This window comes from Plutella xylostella, chromosome 16, assembly GCF_932276165.1.
Source record: "Plutella xylostella chromosome 16, ilPluXylo3.1, whole genome shotgun sequence".
Taxonomy (NCBI): domain Eukaryota; kingdom Metazoa; phylum Arthropoda; class Insecta; order Lepidoptera; family Plutellidae; genus Plutella; species Plutella xylostella.
The window spans coordinates 8,194,384-8,214,103 of NC_063996.1; the positions used below are offsets into that span (position 1 = coordinate 8,194,384).

The following is a 19,720-nucleotide window of genomic DNA, read 5'->3' on the forward strand; positions in this document are numbered from 1 at the left end:
GAAGGAGACCCGTGCCCCAGCAGTGGGGACGTAATGGGTCGTGATGAAGCATTTTATAAATACAAAGAGTAGATTTGATGATGAAGCTTAATAAAATACCTAACTCATTATGCTAGAACTGGCCATGTTGTGACGTATCCTATAGACGATAATTTTGCTGACTAAGGGTGGTTACATAGAGAATCGGGCTCCCTGTATCTACCTGTACCGGTAACCTGATTATGCGAAAGCGCCCACTCACGGAGCGATTCCCGGATTTTTAAATGTCATGAGCGCTTTCACATAATCAGGTTACCGGTACAGGTAGATACAGGGAACCCGATTCTCTATGTAAGCACCCTAATCCTTTCACCACTGTGACAAACGTTATTCCTGCTACTGTACCACCACTGATATGTTAGCTTAATAATCCATAAGCAGCATCGCTCGCCCGTCAAACATCTGTGAGATCTATACAAGTAACTTCAGATTTGTAAATGCTAATGTTCGGTTGTGGTAAACCCATTGCTCTTGTGTTGTCACGCTAAGATGAAGATCTGTGCACTAAATAGGACAAACATGTACAAAATAATGGTTAAACAGCTTGCCAAGTGAAGTATTCATACCGTTTTAAACAACATAAAAAACAGATTATCAAAACTCACACAACAGTGCTACGAGATTTCGTAGCGAATGCTACACTGCTACGCCGTAGTAGCTACGAAATCTCGTAGCACAAGTTATTCAAGTGAACTCGTGCAAGTAACTTGTTCGTGCGAACGCAGCGCCAGTTTCCAGACGAGTTTCAGCGCCGTCTGGTGCGTCCCGGCGGAACTAACGCCGCCCAGCCGCGGATGTATACTGTGTGCTAGTTGATGTTGCTTATTTACTTTGTAGAAGGCACTCTCAATGTGACACTCTGACTATGGCGTTTGTGTATTTAAACGTTATGTCGCCATTAGCATAATTTGTAAATGTTCATCAGGTCAAGTAGAAAGAAACTTAATGATTTCAGTATAAACACCATTTAAACTGAATTTTTATAAGCTTTCTTTACAAGTGACCTTGTGATATTTACTGTTTAGGCCAATCTCTCATAACACACACAACAACAATCAACAATACACTATGCTTGATTATTGATGTAAGATAAGAGTTGATCCCAATAGTCCTTGGTTACTCTCAGCTTGCCTCTACAATCTAAGGGTCGATCCCTGAAAATGAAATCACAACAACGTAAAACAGCAAGATATCTGTACAAAATATTTTATTTTATACTAAGGAACTAATTACTAATAATACTTACATAATATTATAATGCAATATTTTTTGCTATGAAAATAAATTTCATGACCAGAATAATTTGACTAGAAAATATTATATTTACGTATGTATGTAAGCCGGTGCGACTAAATAAATAGTATTTATTTAAGATACTCTAATAATACTTCATTCTTCGTCCATGTTTTTACAAACTCTAGTACAAATATAATGTGAGTAGTTTCAATACGATAGGTTTCCATAAATATACATTCTTATAAAATTTATTAGATCTTCATTATCACATAGGTAATACTATAGTTCTGATATCTAATTTAATTATCGTATCGTTGAAATTGTATTAAAATCACTAAGTACGTGGTCACAGCTCCGATAACCTGCAAGTAAAAAAGTAATGTAAGTTTTAAGTTTTAACATCTATAACTCGTTTTTATTATAATATTAGGTACCTATATTAGTTGTAAATAATTGTAATTGATTTAAGTAAACGTATCTAACGGAATTACAATTCACTATAACATAATTAATTATTTAATGAATATCTTTACTGTTTAAAGTCTTTATGTACCTATATGAACTACAGAGTAAAAAAACTGTATTACCAGATGTTATAATTATATTGGTAGCAATTCTGAAAGGCACATTATAAAATTACCACTGTCAGATAAATTTAGAAATTTTAGCTCAATTTAAAATTAAGAAGTGTCGCCTTTTGAATCCCTACTATTGACTGCATTGATGCATGATAATCTAAAATACTCACAGAAGCGACCAACGGCCGGTCCAGTATGCACATCCCGAGCGGCGAGTACTGCACGGAGCGCAGCATCAGCTGGCGGGAGAACAGCTCGAGCCGCGACGGCAGCACGCCCGTGGAGGGCGCGTGCGTCATGAGCCGGCACACCAGCTCCTCGGTTCTTTTACCCTGGTACATGCGAGAAGGAATATAGAGGAATTAGGCAATAATTGCAATAAAATATACCTACGTGCTGTAGTAGCGGATTGGATGGATTCCTCGGTAGACCAACTCTACATTCATTATACCCTGGTACATTTGAAAACGGACAGTTACTAAAGTTGATGCAGGACGCACTAAAGAGAGTGCTACCATTAGAGAGAGATAGAGTGACGAAGCACGATTCCATCTTTCATTATCATAGTTAGGAGTCTTTGAGGAGTACTGAAAAGAGCGCATCAGCTGGCGGGAGAACAGCTCGAGCCGCGACGGCAGCACGCCGGTGGACGGCGCGTGCGTCATGAGCCGGCACACCAGCTCCTCGGTTCTTTTACCCTGGTACATGCGAGAAGGAATATAGAAGAATTGGGCAATAATTGCAAGAGATAATCTTGCTGTTAGTTAGCAGATTGGACGAATTACCTACTAGGTAGACCAACTCCACAGTCATTACACCCTGGTACATTTGAAAACGATAGCAGTTACTAATACTCATTTATCAGGCAACTAAAATGAGAGGAGAAAGGAGAAAAGAGAGTGCTATGATTAGAGTGAGATAGAACGACGTAGCATGATTCCATCCTTCATATTCATAGTTATTGAATTAACTATGTAGCGAAGAGTACTATAAAGAGCGCAGCATCAGCTGGCGGGAGAACAGCTCGAGCCGCGACGGCAGCACGCCGGTGGACGGCGCGTGCGTCATGAGCCGGCACACCGGCTCCTCGGTCCTTTTACCCTGGTACATGCGAGAAGGAATATAGAGGAATTGAAAATTGTAGACGTTACAGTATAAGTGGGAGTAAGATGCTTCAACAAGGGTGGGATGGAACGATTCTTTCGGCAACATCTCTCTACAAGCAGACTGGAACAGAAACTCGGTAGACCGACTCGACGGCTATAATACCCTGGTACATTTCAAAACGGTGACACAGTTGAAAAGTTGAAGTGGGTAGAATAAAAGAGAGAGCCATGATTTGAGTGAGAAAGAGCGACGTTTCATGATTCCATCCTTCATTTTTATAGATTCTTATGTGCTGAAGAGTACTAAAAAGAGCGCAGCATCAGCTGTCGCAAGAACAGCTTGAGTCGCGACGGCAGCACGCCGGTGGACGGCGCGTGAGTCATGAGCCGACACACCAGCTCCTCGGTCCTTTTACCCTGGTACGTGCAAGAAGATTTCTTATATATGTAACTAGGGAAAATCACGAAATTATTCTTTCTGGACGTAGGCCTCTCCGAAGGAGCGCCACAAAACGCATTCTCATTCAGCCACTACCGGCTACCCGCCTTAGATCGGTCCAGCGGGGAGGAGGGCACGCTGCCTATTTTTGGTCTCCACTCGAGAACTCGTCTACCCCAACGGTTATCGGTTCTTCGACTGAAATGATCAGCCCACTGCTAATTTAACTTGCACATTTCGACAGCTATGTCGGTAACCTTAGTCCTCTGACTGATAACCCAGACGGATGACGGATTATTGCGTTATCTATGTACCTAAATGTAAATATGCATTCGTAGGTACCTCAGTGATGGTGTAGTGGCACGGCTCCACTACCACGAACATCCTCAGCATGTGCATCGCGCACCATAGGAACTGCAGCACCAGGAAGTGCACGCGATTGGTCGACACGACTGCGGGATAAATAGACATTGAAAGTGAATGGTCGACACGACTGCGGAACAAACAGACATTGAAGGTTATATTGGTCGAAATGTGTACGTGATAGATAGACAAGGAATTTGTTTTAGGGCTGATTTTTCAATGGTCAGATAAACGCTATCTGTCGAATAAATTTGTTGCTGTCACTGTCTAATACAAACATTCAGTCGCGACAGTATCAGAATTATTCCCCAGAAACTTTTATCTGTCTATTGAAAAATCAGCCGTTAGGGAACTATATTTCTTGCCAGCAAAGTTTATTTTTGTCATCAACTTGTATCAGCAAATTAATAGATCAACCGCAACAATATATTTTTGTCCTCAAATAAATAAAAAGTGTCCTCTGGTATGAATCAGCAAATAATATCAATACAAAAATCTAAAATAATAGATGGATTGCCAAAAAATTTGAGTTCATTACATAAATAAAAACTTTGTATGCAGAATATTATTTTTGCTCCTCAAATAATAACTGCGCCCGCAGAATAGTAGATTTGCCAGCAAATATATTGACTCTAGGTCGCATGTTGCGATTTCTTTTTAATTCATATTTTATCAGCATTGCAGTAGTTACATTATGATTGGTCCAGTTATTAAAACATTATAATTCGTTAGCAATTTAATACATGAGTTTACAAATTAGCGGAGACGGTGCTATGGAGAGAGCTATGCTTGGAGTTTCTCTGATGGATCGTATCAGAAATGAGATTATCCGTCAGAGGACCAAGGTTACCGACATACTTAGCTGTCAAAATATGCAAGCTGAAGAGGCAGTGGGCTGGTCATATCTGCCGAAGAACCGATAACCGTTGGGGTAGACGAGTTCTCGAGTCGAGACCACGAACAGGCAAACGGAGCGTGGGACGCCCTCCTGCCCGCTGGACTGACGATCTTAGGCGGATAGCCGGTAGTGGTTGGATGAGGAAGGCAGAGGACCGAATGTTGTGGCACTCCTTGGGAGCGGATCTATCTCCACCAGTGGATGATTATTGGCTGATGATGATGATGATGAAAAGAGGAAGTTTAAGTTTTAATTACAATAAGATTGCTTTTGATTAGAAGAAGATTAAGGTTTAAGTTATAATTAGAAGAAAGTTGTTTATGTTGTTTTTAATTAAGAATATTGATGATTTAAACTTAATTTTTTGTTTCATTTAAATATTAAACATAACATCGAGTTATGTGGACATACCTATTAAAATATATACATAAATGTTAACTTGCCACTTGATCATAAATCCCGGCAATTTTAAGTGATTAATTGTTGAATTGATTTAAAATTGTTTGGGGGCAAAAATTTGCTGGCAAATCTACTATTTTGCCTTCAAACCTATTATTTAGCAAATTCAAAACGGATTTAATTGGCGATCGTTTAAATGACACCCTTTGTTTTATAACCAAATTCCTTGGGTATATGACTGTAGAATGTAGAATAGAATTAACGGGTACACACTCACTCAGGAAAAGATTCTAATGTATCATCAATATTATAGCAGTACCAGGAATCTATAGCAACACAGGACATTACCAGCGTTACGTATGTGACGGTGTCCTGTCATCATTCATGGTGACGACTATAAATAGCAGTTGACCGCGAGCACCACAGTACCAGGAACCCATAGCCACACAGGATCTTACCAGCGTTACCTTATTTAACATTGACGGTGTCAAGGGGCTCATCATGGTTGGAGCTGTCCGCGAGTACCACAGTACCAGGAACCCATAACGTCATAGAAGCTACTCACTAATCTCCATTATAAGGAAGTAGGGGGTCACTATCAGATGCAGCAGCGTGGAGATGATGATGAGATGACGACGAGCGGCAGCGCGTAGCTGCAGTCCACGCGCTGGATCACCTCGCAGAGTGACCCGCGGAGCGCCCCCAGCCGCTCAGGGCAGGCAGGGAAGGAGTAACCAGGAATCCATAGCATGATTAGGTTAGAGCCATGGAATCTATAATTACTTCCGAATCCGGCAAAATAATTATTATAGCAGTACCAGGAATCCATAGCAACAGAGGATCTTACCAGAGATCATTGACGGTGTCTGTCCTGCGGGCGTATCATCATGGTTGAAGTTGGTCGGCTGTCCGCAAGCACCACACTACCAGGAACCCATAACGTCATAGGCCTTGACCTTATCACACTCAAACGTTGTGTGGAATGCCATATAGCCCGCTGGACCTAGCTTTAGCGTTCTCTTAAAAATACCCAACTATTCAGCTACCATGTACCAAGATCCCATAACGTCATAGAAGCTACTCACTAATCTCCATAATGAGGAAGTACGGGGTCACTATCAGATGCAGCAGCGTGGAGATGAGTATGACGACGAGCGGCAGCGCGTAGCTGCAGTCCACGCGCTGGATCACCTCGCAGAGAGAGCCGTGGAGCCCCCAGCCAGCCGGGGCAGGGCAGGAGCAACAAGGAATCCATAGCATGATTTGGAGCCATGGAAGAGCATGGAAGCAATCACAATTACTTCCGGCAAAGTTTCTTATGTGGCATAAATATTATACAAGTACCAGGAATCCATAGCAACACAGGATCCTACCAGCGTTACGGTCTATGGTCTTCATTGACGGTATCTTCATGTAGTCAACCGCGAGCACCACAGTACCAGGAACCCATAACGTCATAGGATCTTGCCACACTCAAACGATAGCCCGCTGGGACCTAGCTAAGCGCTCTCTTAAAAATACCCAACTATTCAGCTACCAGGTACCAGGAACCCATAACATCATAGAAGCTACTCACTAATCTCCATAATCAGGAAGTACGGGGTCACTATCAGATGCAGTAACGTGGAGATGAGTATGACGACGAGCGGCAGCGCGTAGCTGCAGTCCACGCGCTGGATCACCTCGCAGAGAGAGCCGTGGAGCGCCCCCAGCCGCCGGACCGCCTCGCACGGGGGGACGGCGAGGCGGGGCTCGCCTGAAACTGGGGAGGGAGGGGGGTTAGTTGTAGGTTAGAACAAGGAGGGCCTTGTTCTCTCAGTATAAACTTTCTTTCTATTATCGAGGCCGCGTAGTTCTATGGCTTGTTGTCCCTGGTGAATAACTAAGCTCAAAGTGCAAGCCCCGGCCGTGGGTTTATTTAGGTTCCATATATAAAATAAAACACCAGGTGTCCACGTTCCACAACGGTGGAGGTATATTTTCACTGAACACACTTTTTACACAATACACTTTATTATTCCAATCACTTATAATAATCAAAATAACTTATAATTATTGCGAACCTTTGGTCACTCCTCAAACGACCTCACAGCTCGATGCCTTAACCAATACTGACTCAACTGACCGATCGTTTCATATTTATGTCCTCCTCCGGATATCCGTCGCATTTATTTTATTTGCGAACAACTATTAGTTTGTCAGCTTCCGGCGAAGCTTCTGAACAAAATGACTGTTATTAAAATTCATCATAAATATATTTAATAATTTTTAAAATAATAAAAATAATTGAAAGACAACATTGAGTAACTGTTAATGTAATAATTTCCGGTTGCCACAAACTTTAAATGGATTGATGTTTTCTAAAATATAAATGAATTATGAAATTAGAAAATATATTTATATTCTGAATAATGAAACCTAACACTCGTCCATCCTGATAGCGTGTATGTCCTCATACACCAAATTGAACGTTAGGTACCGAAAGCAAACCTAACACTCGGTCACTTGAGTCACTATTAGGACAAATTACATTAATACTTAAATTTAACAAGATAATAACTTCTTAATCTATTTTTATTTTTAAATAAACTTATTCAGTAATATTTTTACCAAATTTTAAATATTTATTTTGATATGATATTATTATGGAGTTTTATTAATATTTCTATTTTATCACAATTATTTTCTAATTACCTATATAAAAAAAAAAACAATAAATCAATTCGTTGGCGCGGGCTGTCCCCGCTAAACCATTACAATGCATGAATCATTTGGTCGCGGTCACTCCTCGCTAAACCATACAGTTACAATTTACAATAAACAAATCATTTGGTCGCGGTTACTCCTCGCTAAACCATACATTTACAATTTACAATAAACAAATCATTTGGTCGCGGTTACTCCTCGCTAAACCATACATTTACAATTTACAATAAACAAATCATTTGGTCGCGGTTACTCCTCGCTAAACCATACATTTACAATTTACAATAAACAAATCATTTGGTCGCGGTTACTCCTCGCTAAACCATACATTTACAATTTACAATAAACAAATCATTTGGTCGCGGTTACTCCTCGCTAAACCATACATTTACAATTTACAATAAACAAATCATTTGGTTGCGGTTACTCCTCGCTAAACCATACATTTACAATTTACAATAAACAAATCATTTGGTCGCGGTTACTCCTCGCTAAACCATACATTTACAATTTACAATAAACAAATCATTTGGTCGCGGTCACTCCTCGCTAAACCATACATTTACAATTTACAATAAACAAATCATTTGGTCGCGGTCACTCCTCGCTAAACCATACATTTACAATTTACAATAAACAAATCATTTGGTCGCGGTCACTCCTCGCTAAACCATACATTTACAATTTACAATAAACAAATCATTTGGTCGCGGTCACTCCTCGCTAAACCATACATTTACAATTTACAATAAACAAATCATTTGGTCGCGGTTACTCCTCGCTAAACCATACATTTACAATTTACAATAAACAAATCATTTGGTCGCGGTTACTCCTCGCTAAACCATACATTTACAATTTACAATAAACAAATCATTTGGTCGCGGTTACTCCTCGCTAAACCATACATTTACAATTTACAATAAACAAATCATTTGGTCGCGGTTACTCCTCGCTAAACCATACATTTACAATTTACAATAAACAAATCATTTGGTCGCGGTTACTCCTCGCTAAACCATATAGTTACAATAAACAAATCATTTGGTCGCGGTCACTCCTCGCTAAACCATGTAGGTACCTACATACATAGATAAACCAGTAATAATTAACAACTTTTACAATGTATCATTTGTTATAGAAAATCACTCTTAAATAACTACTTGACAAAACTAATTTTATATTAATAGGTTAATCCTCATTCTCAGTGCCTTCGCTATGGCTATCAGAGTTATTAGACTCATCTACTTCTAAAGCGGCAATGTTGACCCAAGGCCGCATTCTGTCAGCGGCTACGGTTGTTTGTCGTTTATTTCTTGTTCCCTTTAGCCCAGGTATAGACGCTACTCTATACCTGTCATTACCTAATATTTTTATGACTCGATAGGGACCAACGTAAATTGGGAGCAGTTTTTTACTTTTTCCTTCATTTTGAAAATTTGTCTTGGTTATTTTTACTAACTCTCCCTCTGCATAGACTCGGGCTGGATGCCTATCTCTGTCATAACTTTGTTTTTGTTTTTCCTGCTCGATATCTATCTTGTCCTTAACATTTATAACATATTATAACATTATTTGTTAGTAACCCTAAAATGGCATACTTCTGTCTGACCGACAAATTCAGCTCTAAATTTGTTAAGTAGGTAGATATTTATATAGATATTTTGTGTAATAGGCACATTCACTTCATTTATTTGTAATCTCACTTATAGTTACGTAAAGTTATTATTTAAGGCTATTTTAATGTTTTTTACTTTTATTTATTACTATTCACTGAAATAAGTAGAACTTATTAGGCATAATGGCAATATTTTGTTTCTTACATGTGGAAACTTGTAATTGGCTGTCTGTCTCATACTTTGCTATTTTTACTGATATCTCTAGCTGTAAGTTTTCCTTTAAATAAATAAATAAATAAATAAAACATTTTCTCTAACTGTGGTAACATCGTCGTCTTTCCTAGTTTCCTGTCGTAGCGCATTAAGTCTTGGATTCGCCTCCGCGCTCATACATGTCCCAAATAAAATCTCCGTCGGAGTCTTGCCTGTGGTTTTCTGAATCGTGTTATTGAGCCCCCATTGAACCTTACCAACCGCAACATCCCAATCCCTCTCATCACTGTTAAGATTTTGAGCTGTCAGTGAATTTAGGATGGTGCGGTTGTAACGCTCAACCTGTCCGTTTGCCCTAGGACTAGCCACCGCGTTTAGTACGTGTTTTATACCCTTATCGAGGCAATATCTTTTAAACGCATGAGAAGTAAAGCTTGTGCCCCTATCACTGATCAGACGGTCGGGTACCCTGAATGTACAGAATATATCGTCCAATACTTTGATAGTACTTTCAGATTTTGTGTTACGGACCGGTTTAGCTAGTGCAAATTTGGTAAATCCGTCGACAACTACCAACAAATATGAATTACCCTGCCTGGATCGGACAAAAGGTCCAAGGTGGTCCACATGCAAAGTATGAAATGGAATGTCTATTTTCTCTATGGGATGTAAATGACCTTCTTTAGACGAGCCATCTTTCTTAGCGTAGGCGCATTCAATGCATGCATTAACATATTTCTTGACAAATTTGGCCATTTTAGCAAACCAGTAGGTGGATTTTATGCGCTCTAATGTTTTTTCTACTCCAAAATGACCTATGTCGTCATGATTTAGTCGACAAATTTGCCACCTTGCACCTTTCGGCACCACCCAGCGAATGTTATCCTGATTTCCGTCAATAAATTTATACAGCTTGTTGTCTTTTATTAGAAAGTTATCCCTGATATATTTTAACCGGTCGGCATCTATATCCGTAGTAAGAACGTCACGGATCCTACTTAGCTCAGAATCGCCCATTTGTAAGGTATGTAACCAATCCTCACTATTGATGGTCATGACTGTTGGATATTGGTCCAAGGCGTTGTAAGTCTCGTCATCACTTACTGGATTTCTGGACAACGCATCAACGTGAGACATACTCTTACCCGGTCGATATTCTATGGTAAACTGGAATTCTTGCATAAGAAGCCACCATCGTGCCACACGAGGTATAATATCTCGTTTCAAGAAAGTAGATCGTAGAGCGCTACAATCTGTAACAATCTTGAAATTTTGACCTAATACATATACTCTAAATTTCTTTAACGAGCATACGACTGCTAATGTCTCCAGTTCATACGCATGAAAATGTTTTTCTTCTGGAGATGTTTTGTGACTGTAAAATGCCACTGGCCTAAAAGGGTCGCTACTACATGATCGTTGCAACAAAACTCCCCCAATACCTACTTTGCTTGCATCGGTGTGCAACTCTGTCTCGGCAGTGACATCGTAAATAGCAAGAACTGGCCTATCCACTAATCTACTTTTAAGAGTCTGGAAGGCATTTTCTTCTTCATCTGCCCAACTCCATGAAACATCTTTAGCCAGCAATTTAGTCAGGGGATGCGCCAGTATAGCGAAATTTTTAATAAATTTTCGAAAGTAGCCTACAAGACCAAGGAACTGTCTTACGGTGTGTTGATCCTTGGGACGAGGGAAATCAACAACACACTGAATTTTCTTTTCACCTGGCCTTACTCCAGCTACACTTATCTCGTAGCCTAAATAATCAATCCTATCCCGCAAAAACCTACATTTTGACAAGTTCAGGGTCAGGTTAGCTGCCTCTATCATCTGTAGAACCTTATCTAATCGGCTAAGACACTCTTCAACATCCTTTCCATATATCAAAACATCATCAATGTAGGCTGTAGCACCATCATAACGAGTTGCTCCTAAAACCTTGTTCATCATACGCTGGAAAATGGCTGGAGCGTTAGCTAGCCCGAATGCCATGCGATTAAATTCATACTGGCCATCCGGGGTAACGAAAGATGTTAATGGTTTCGATTTTTCTGAGATGGGCACTTGGTAATACCCTGAAGTCAAATCCAAAGTAATAAAGTATGCCTGACCAGATAACCTTGCAATCTCATCCTCTATATTCGGCATTGGGTAGCGTTCTTTCACGGTGATAGAGTTCAACATTCTATAGTCGACACATATTCTCATTTTTCCATCCTTCTTTCTTACTAAAATAATAGGACTCGCATACTCTGACACACTATCTCTTACTATCCCTGCGTCTAACATTTCCTTAACCATTTCTCGTACGTTCTCTCTCTCCTTGTGTGCTAACCTATAAGGTCTGTAAACGACTGGCTGTTTACTATTTACTTCGATGTTCATCTCTGCGGCATTAGTACACCCTAACTCATTTAAGGTGGACGCAAAACAGTGATTGTACCTTCTTAGCACTTCTAATAACTTTTCACGCTGCAAATCATTAACAGTGTCTCCTACAATAATTTCTTTCTCATCAATTTTCGAACTTTTTAATGGATCCGATAATGGAGAGACGATCTGTCTCACTAACTTAACATAAGCCCCACGGCTTATTACGACTCCCTGCACTAATTTACAACTATCAGTGACAGGTGCGACATAAATATGTACAAAGCCTTCCTTCACAGGGTAAGCCCCACCGAAAACTATAACTTGATGTTTGGGTTTTCCTACGATTTTGGTATCAAGTAAAATAGTATCACCAGTCTGTGTTGGAACAATTGCTTTGATACATGCGAGACCAATCAGATTGATGTTACCAGCCAAAACGACCTTAACACAGTTTACTTCGTCTTGAATCTCAGTTTCAGGAAAAGGCATCTCATGACTAACGTTAAAGAAATTAAGTTTTTCTGCGTCCTTATAAACGGAGACGTGCGTTTGCTCAGTAAATGTTTGGCCGACAAGCATAGGTACATCTAATAATTGATCCTGTACTACCTGAAATTCTACTGTAGCTCTAACACCATCTACTGAAATATCTATCGTAACACTACCAAGAGTTTGAGTTATTTCATTTCCAAATCCTTTCAGCGCTATAGATTTAACCCCATATGCAAGGCCTAAACTATTTGCAGTCGACTGCCTTATGAGTGACACTTCACTACCAAAGTCAATGAACGTTTCTACTGGGATGTCTCCTATTAGTACTTCTTTGCAAAATTTTGAAGACGAATGTTTACTATTGCTAGATAGTCACAATACTTTAGGAGCTGTTTCCCCTACAACAGCTTTTACAGGCTTCCTAAAACAATCCTCACTCTTATGACCCATTCTGTTGCAGTGGTTACATCTATAAATTGGTTTTGGGCACTTCGTGTACAAGTGCCCTTTACCGTTACAGTTATAACAGTGCATTTGACTAGAGATAGCAGAAGACCCTGGGTTTACTATACGTCTCGCAAAGTTTGTGGGGTTATTTTCCCTAGCTGTTAAATTATTATTGTTGTTTGCGTTATTGCTACTGATTGTAGCATTTTCAAAGCTTTGTTTTGGTCTGAATTGAGCGCGTTGAAAAGGTTGAACGAAAGTTTCTTTTGTGCTCATAAGAAATTTTAGCAATTGTTCTGGCTGGGAGCAATTTAAAGCATTGGCACTAGTACGCATTGTTCTGTCATTCAAACCGTGTATGATACATTCTACGGCGCGCTTCCCATCGATGCCGCATTGGTTCAACAAAGCCAACTTTTCATAATAGTACACTTCTATTTGTTCGTTAAAGCGGCTCCTACGCTTTAACATCTCCTCCAGGGATTGGCCATAATTTTGGTCACATGGAAAAGCGTTCGATAACTTTTCTTGCCACTCATCCCAGTTGAAAAGGATTGAGGGCAAGCTTTCATACCAGGATTTGGCCAATCCCTGCAGCTTCTGCATAGCGTAGTGAGCAGTTGTTCTACCATCCCAGCCGTAGACGGTGGCACACTCATTCACTTTCCTCAGCCACATATCAATGCGCTGATTTTTCGCAGACGGATTAAACTCTGGTAATATGTTATTATGATTGATGTTGGAATGAATGGGTGCGGTTGCCGTCGAGGGCTTAGGTGGTACTTGCTTAAAAGATTTTAACATATTCACGACATCGCTGGCGGTATACGTTGGACTCTCGGTGTTACTTTTCTGCTGCGCACAATTATTCCGATCGTCCAAGCGACGTCTTTTGCTTTCAGAACCACCATCTCTTTCTTTGTCTTGGGTTTGTGGAGAAAGCATTTGTGCTTCATTATTAACGCTACGTGTAGTAGAAACTTCTCGGTGATTACTCACTGTTTGTCTGAGTCGGCTACGCTCTCGGTAAATGTCGTTTTCACGTGCACGCAACAGCTGGCGCTGCCTGTCCAGGTCACGTTCCAGCTCTCTAAGCCTACCGTAGTCGCGCTGTGTACTGCGCTGACGGCTCCGGTGGCGAAGTACAGGAGAGTCACCTCGCCGGCTAGGACTGCGGCTGCGCCTGCCTCCAGTGCTCGAATGTCTCGACCCCATACGGGTTGGAGTATCCAACCGACGAAGGGACGATCTATCTTCATTCTGCATCTCACCGTCCCTCGGAAAAATATAAATACATGTAAATACGTCATCAATAAAATTATGACCCCATTAGGACCCCTGCCAATAAAACCATGAGCCTAGTTGTTTTGGTGCCCCTGTCTAACCCTTCAGAGGTCACGGCCATGTGACGACCAAGATTGGGATAAATTCAAAATTAAGATATAAGTAAGAATTAAAATTACAAAATATGAAATATCTCTGAAACCACGCATCTAATCGAAAAAATAACGTGATTTTCACTCCCCCTTGCACCCCCTAACCAGCCTTAGGGAATAGATATCATATGTTTAAACAATGGCTTAACATATATTTTATATATTTTTAAATATTTATTAATTATGGTTCACCAATATTTGTTACCTACATCAAAACTTTTACAATTCTATAATTAAATACAAACTAGATGCACAAACGATTATAGGTAAACATTGCATGCACAAAATTTAAACAAATCGACAATTTAGTGGCTACTTATAAAACCCATTATAAAAATAAAGTAATAAATGATTAATAATTGAATTAAAAGTTTAGGATAATAAATATTATTGATTGAGAAATTAATTTTATTTTTAATTTAAACAAAGAGTCAGCATAAATTTCAATTGATCCAGAACATTTATTTAACAATCTGCTTAACCTGGGAATGGCGGAGTTAAAACCGAGAACTGTATTACGGTGAGGCGGACACCTAAGGTTTTATTGGGTGTCTGGGAAGCCTTCGAGGCACCAAAATATAAATCTGGACAAAATTTGTGGACAATTAATTCTATTTCTAATTATTTTAAACAGAAAACTTAGGTCTAGTAGATCACTACGTTATTATTAGGAAGTAATTAAAAAAAAAAAAAAAAAATAATCTAATCGATCTTTAATACTCATAACAATCGTATTTTATTTTAAGCATGCTTACCTTGGATGATAATAGGATATGAACGGGCTAGCAAGAACCGATGATACTGTACTGGAGTAACATAGAGAGTGGGAGGATATAAGACAACCAACGGAAATCCATCGGCATTAGGAGATATAAAATTTTGTTTGGATTATGCAACCAACAGTGATTTTATTTGATTTTGTTAACCAAGTTTTGGTTTAGGTTTTGAAATTCACAAACCTAGACATCTTCTAAATTACTAAATTTGTTAAATTTTGTGCACAATTATGTAAAAGCAACAGGTACTTACCACTTCTGAAGTATAAAATAAAACACCAGGTGTCCACGTTCCACAACGGTGGAGGTATATTTTCACTGAACACACTTTTTACACAATACACTTTATTATTCCAATCACTTATAATAATCAAAATAACTTATAATTATTGCGAACCTTTGGTCACTCCTCAAACGACCTCACAGCTCGATGCCTTAACCAATACTGACTCAACTGACCGATCGTTTCATATTTATGTCCTCCTCCGGATATCCGTCGCATTTATTTTATTTGCGAACAACTATTAGTTTGTCAGCTTCCGGCGAAGCTTCTGAACAAAATGACTGTTATTAAAATTCATCATAAATATATCTAATAATTTTTAAAATAATAAAAATAATTGAAAGACAACATTGAGTAACTGTTAATGTAATAATTTCCGGTTGCCACAAACTTTAAATGGATTGATGTTTTCTAAAATATAAATGAATTATGAAATTAGAAAATATATTTATATTCTGAATAATGAAACCTAACACATAAGTGTCACTAATACCAGGAATCCATAGCATTATAGGATCATTGCAGACAGTATTCCGTATTCTAATGGTATGCTGTAGTAGAACGTGTAGGTACCAGGAATCTATAGCGTCATAGGATATTCCAAACGCAGCGTTTCTAGTATTATTTAGATTGAGTAGGACAGTTATACCAGGAGTCCATAGCCTCATAGGATCTTACCACCTTCATTTTAAAGTAGTATGCTGCATTGGATTACCAACGGTTTCCAGCGGTAGTTTTGTATGAAATTAATTCACCTGTTACTGGACTTTAGTAGAATATTAGTACCAGGAATTTATAGCATCACAGCATCTTACCAGCATTCCGTATGATGACAGTATGGTCCTGTGGGCTCATGGAGTCCACTAGCAGACTGACGTTGGTCGGCCGAGTGCTGTCCGCTGGCGCCACGCGAATAGCAAACATGTTCATGTGATGAGCTTCTTTCACTTTCTCCACTGGAAAAATAGAAATAATGGTAGGCAGGTAAATTAATATCCACAAATTAACAAATAAACATGCAAATTACAAACTACTTAACCTAATCAAAAAGACCTACTCTTATCGTACCTGGCTCAAAGGTTCCCATAATGCTGGCTGCATGGCCTCGCTGTATAGCCAGAGAGATTCTTTGAGCCAGATACGATCCCGAGCGTCGGTCAAATATCCACAAATGTATTTATTGTTATTCTTTCTGTCACAGCTACTAAGTGTGAGACTGGGATTTGGATGATTATGTTAAAATTGTCTCTTCTATCGCATAAGGCCGCCTTTTTGCACTTTGCCATTTTGTAATGTTTTTGTTTGAGTTATATTCTGTATTCTAATCTAAAAGTACCAGGAGCGCATAACTCACATGGAACCGCGACGCAGCTAGCCGTGTGTGCCAGCGCGTCGTTCACTGCCCGGAAGCGCGCACGCACGGACAGAGCCGTGAACGCGAACTGAAGTTCCAGGATCACCACCACGAACCAGAGCAGGTAGAAGCCGATGTAGTTCGTTACTACGTCCCCTGGAATGTGTAAAAGGGGAATATTATGGACATAGTTAACTTTCCGACAGACTACTACGGTTATAGACATCCAACTCTCTTAAGGGCTACATAACATACATTACATACTGTTTAGTGTGCAGGCTGAAGACATGTTATGTTAGTTTTGCTTTTAGCAGTTGCAGAATCGAGAACGATGTCCAATCATAATGGACCGCTTTAAAACAAAGTGGTAGTCACTTGATCAAAGGTTGGCTTAACTTCTTCTTTTGCAAGTTTATATACTATTTTCTACTTAATGTAGTGCCTTAGGTATGGTATGAACGGCATTCTTGAGCACTTGTATTAACCAATTAAACAATAAAACATCCAACTCACAAGTCCGATCGAACCGGCTCGCCTGCCTTGCATAGAAGCAGAAGTCATCCACAATGAGAACGGAGAACAGGAACAACACGGAGAGCAGCACCGCGCAGAGCTTGCGTTCCGAGACAGAGGAGTACTGGGCGCCCAGGCTCACGTCCAGCTGTGGGAGGGAGATGGGTATAGGTTTAGTGCGACCGTCTTTTAATTGAGACTTATGTTCTGTATTGGCTTAGGCCCAGTTGGAGGGTAATGGGTGTATTGTAAGCTGCAAATGATACCAAATCTTTGCGATACAGTGATAACTTTTTGTCAATTATCACCGACACGCTAAGAATATAACGACGAATAGTGTCTGCCTAGAGGAGCAGGAGATAGAGGTAGATAGTGTAAGAATCAATAACCAGCTTAGTTTATTTTAACAATAAAATCTGTTATTTGCCTCGAAAATTAGTTGAAATTTACTTTAAAATTCAAATAAAGTTGTGCTCAAATCTACCTCTGCCTACCAAACAATGACCTACCCTATTTTACTATCTACAAGGCTTTACTCGGTTAGCCGCTATAAACTGAAAATCTTGTTGGACGAAGCCTCAACGTACGCAGTACACAACAGCATCAATTTGTTCAGCAAATTCGATTTGCCGTCCACAGTATTCTCATTAATGCTAGCACATAATAGAATTGTGGATTCATAGAATTTACATGTGAGGGTTGCCAGTCACGTAAAATAGTTCCGGGAACTACACACCGCATCACCATACACACACACACGCACTCACGCCTTGTACTAATGTACTCCCTTGCGGGGTAGGCAGAGGTGCATTGCTGCACCCACATTTCGCCAGAGTGTTATGTTAGTCCCAATGTAATAGGGGGCGGGCCTATTGCCATTTTACGGGCACATCCAAGACCCGAGAACAAATATCTGTGTTTCATCACCATACTGAGAACAATAACTCTTCTGGTGGTTGAAAATTTGTATTTCGGATATCACATATCACACACTACATGTAACCTCGGTTGTTATATGTAAGTAAGTAGTAATAAATGTATTTCTTTCTTTCTTTCTTTCTTTAGTGTGTGTTATCGCGAACCTGAATCCCGCCACTATTGTACCTACGTGATACTTCGCGAGCCAACGTCATCATGTATTATACTTACCTTAAACAGGGTGTGAAAAATGGTACGGTAAACCGAATGGGAGTGACTCAGGTAATCATACTCAACAACTTTTTTGTTCTATGATTTATAAAAATTCGTGCAAACTCACACAAAAAAAATATCTACGTGGTTGTCACCGATAAGCTAAAAAGAAAATTCATTGGAAGAATGTTTTATCCAACTGACGATTATTAGCTGATGACAAAGACAACATCATCAAGATAAACTCACGCTAGCCACAGACTCCATGTACCGCAGCATGCTGCGCATCCGCGCGGGCGCGCCGTACACGCCGGCGCCGGCTGTGGCTGCCACTACCAGCACGTCGCATGTTGACACCACCTGTGAGGAGTGAGGAGATTAGATGTGAGGAGATGTGGTGTAATTATGTGGTGGAGTAATTATGGTATATCTTGAAGTACGACACAAGATGTGAAAAGATAAGGAAACTGTAAACTACAGCATGAGCATTTTGAGTTAAGATGTTGGCGCTATAATTGGACAGAAATTCTGAATCTTTCAAATAGTTATAAGTATTATAAATCATAATTTATATAACGTATACCTGGATCTTTTATTCGACGGAATTCTGACATTTCAAAAGTGATGCTACTCAAAAAGCTCTTAACCGAAAAAAGGAAAAATTTGGATCCATTTCTGGGCAATAAAAAAATAAAATGACAGATAATGTATGGAATTCATATTAATTACTTTATTTTATTCTTTAGCTGGCATCACTTCCTACTAAATTCAGGGATAGTAAACCTTTTTAATCGATTTCAAAAAAAGATTTTTATTCGGTACATACTTGGACGTAGTTACGCAGAAAGGACTCAACCCACACAAACCTAGTTCTGAGATATAGACGTTTTAAGTTCTAATCGGTATTCTTCAGCAATGAAAAGCATCTTATATGTGAAAATTATCTTAAATTATGCATATTTATTGTTATTTTACTATTGCAAATCATGGTGTAGCTATAACGAATATTTATTGAGTTATTAATGAAAATATGCACTTGGATCCTTTCTCCTAAATTGCTTTTTCTATGCAAGCAGGGAAATTCAACGTTTCGCAGAAAGGATCCAACCAAATATTTATTTTTATAAAATATTTTTTTAAATAACAATATGGTTTTTAAAGTAAAATATTTATATTGTAGACACAAGACATTACTTTTTTACACAAAATAAAAATTATATATCAAAAGTAAACCTATTTTTAAATAATTTATATTGAAATGTAATCGGAAACAACATTTCACATCTATATAAAAATCTAACCGGAACTGTATTCCC

General features: G+C 39.3%; 3 protein-coding genes across 10 annotated transcripts in view; all 3 read right to left on the minus strand.

Moving 5' to 3' along the window:
• Nucleotides 1–1,283: 1,283 nt before the first annotated feature.
• Nucleotides 1,284–2,213, minus strand: LOC125489696 (gustatory receptor for sugar taste 43a-like). The gene is made up of 2 exons (XM_048626442.1): nucleotides 2,024–2,213; nucleotides 1,284–1,637 (listed from the first exon to the last, which is right to left on the minus strand). The coding sequence occupies exons 1-2, from the start codon at nucleotides 2,192–2,194 to the stop codon at nucleotides 1,575–1,577; spliced, it is 234 nt and encodes a 77-aa protein (XP_048482399.1). The 5' UTR covers nucleotides 2,195–2,213; the 3' UTR covers nucleotides 1,284–1,574.
• Nucleotides 2,214–2,215: 2 nt separating this feature from the next.
• Nucleotides 2,216–19,720, minus strand: part of LOC105380591 (gustatory receptor for sugar taste 43a-like) — a 38,665-nt gene continuing 21,160 nt past the window's right edge. For 3 of the 8 annotated variants that reach the window (XM_048626430.1, XM_048626429.1, XM_048626428.1), the window contains exons 5-11: nucleotides 18,654–18,764; nucleotides 17,274–17,421; nucleotides 16,761–16,916; nucleotides 16,222–16,362; nucleotides 6,635–6,820; nucleotides 3,741–3,850; nucleotides 2,228–2,551 (exon numbers count right to left, since the gene is read on the minus strand). In XM_048626430.1, coding sequence (XP_048482387.1) covers nucleotides 2,243–2,551; nucleotides 3,741–3,850; nucleotides 6,635–6,820; nucleotides 16,222–16,362; nucleotides 16,761–16,916; nucleotides 17,274–17,421; nucleotides 18,654–18,764 — 1,161 coding nt within the window. In that variant the 3' untranslated portion in view covers nucleotides 2,228–2,242. Of the gene's footprint in view, nucleotides 2,552–2,671; nucleotides 2,955–3,161; nucleotides 3,377–3,740; nucleotides 3,851–6,143; nucleotides 6,250–6,634; nucleotides 6,821–16,221; nucleotides 16,363–16,760; nucleotides 16,917–17,273; nucleotides 17,422–18,653; nucleotides 18,765–19,720 lie in introns of those variants that run through there. The other 5 variants (XM_048626427.1, XM_048626433.1, XM_048626426.1 and 2 more) reach the window with 5 other exon arrangements.
• LOC125489695 lies at nucleotides 8,200–10,512 on the minus strand. The gene is made up of 2 exons (XM_048626438.1): nucleotides 9,692–10,512; nucleotides 8,200–9,317 (listed from the first exon to the last, which is right to left on the minus strand). The coding sequence occupies exons 1-2, from the start codon at nucleotides 10,350–10,352 to the stop codon at nucleotides 8,956–8,958; spliced, it is 1,023 nt and encodes a 340-aa protein (XP_048482395.1). The 5' UTR covers nucleotides 10,353–10,512; the 3' UTR covers nucleotides 8,200–8,955.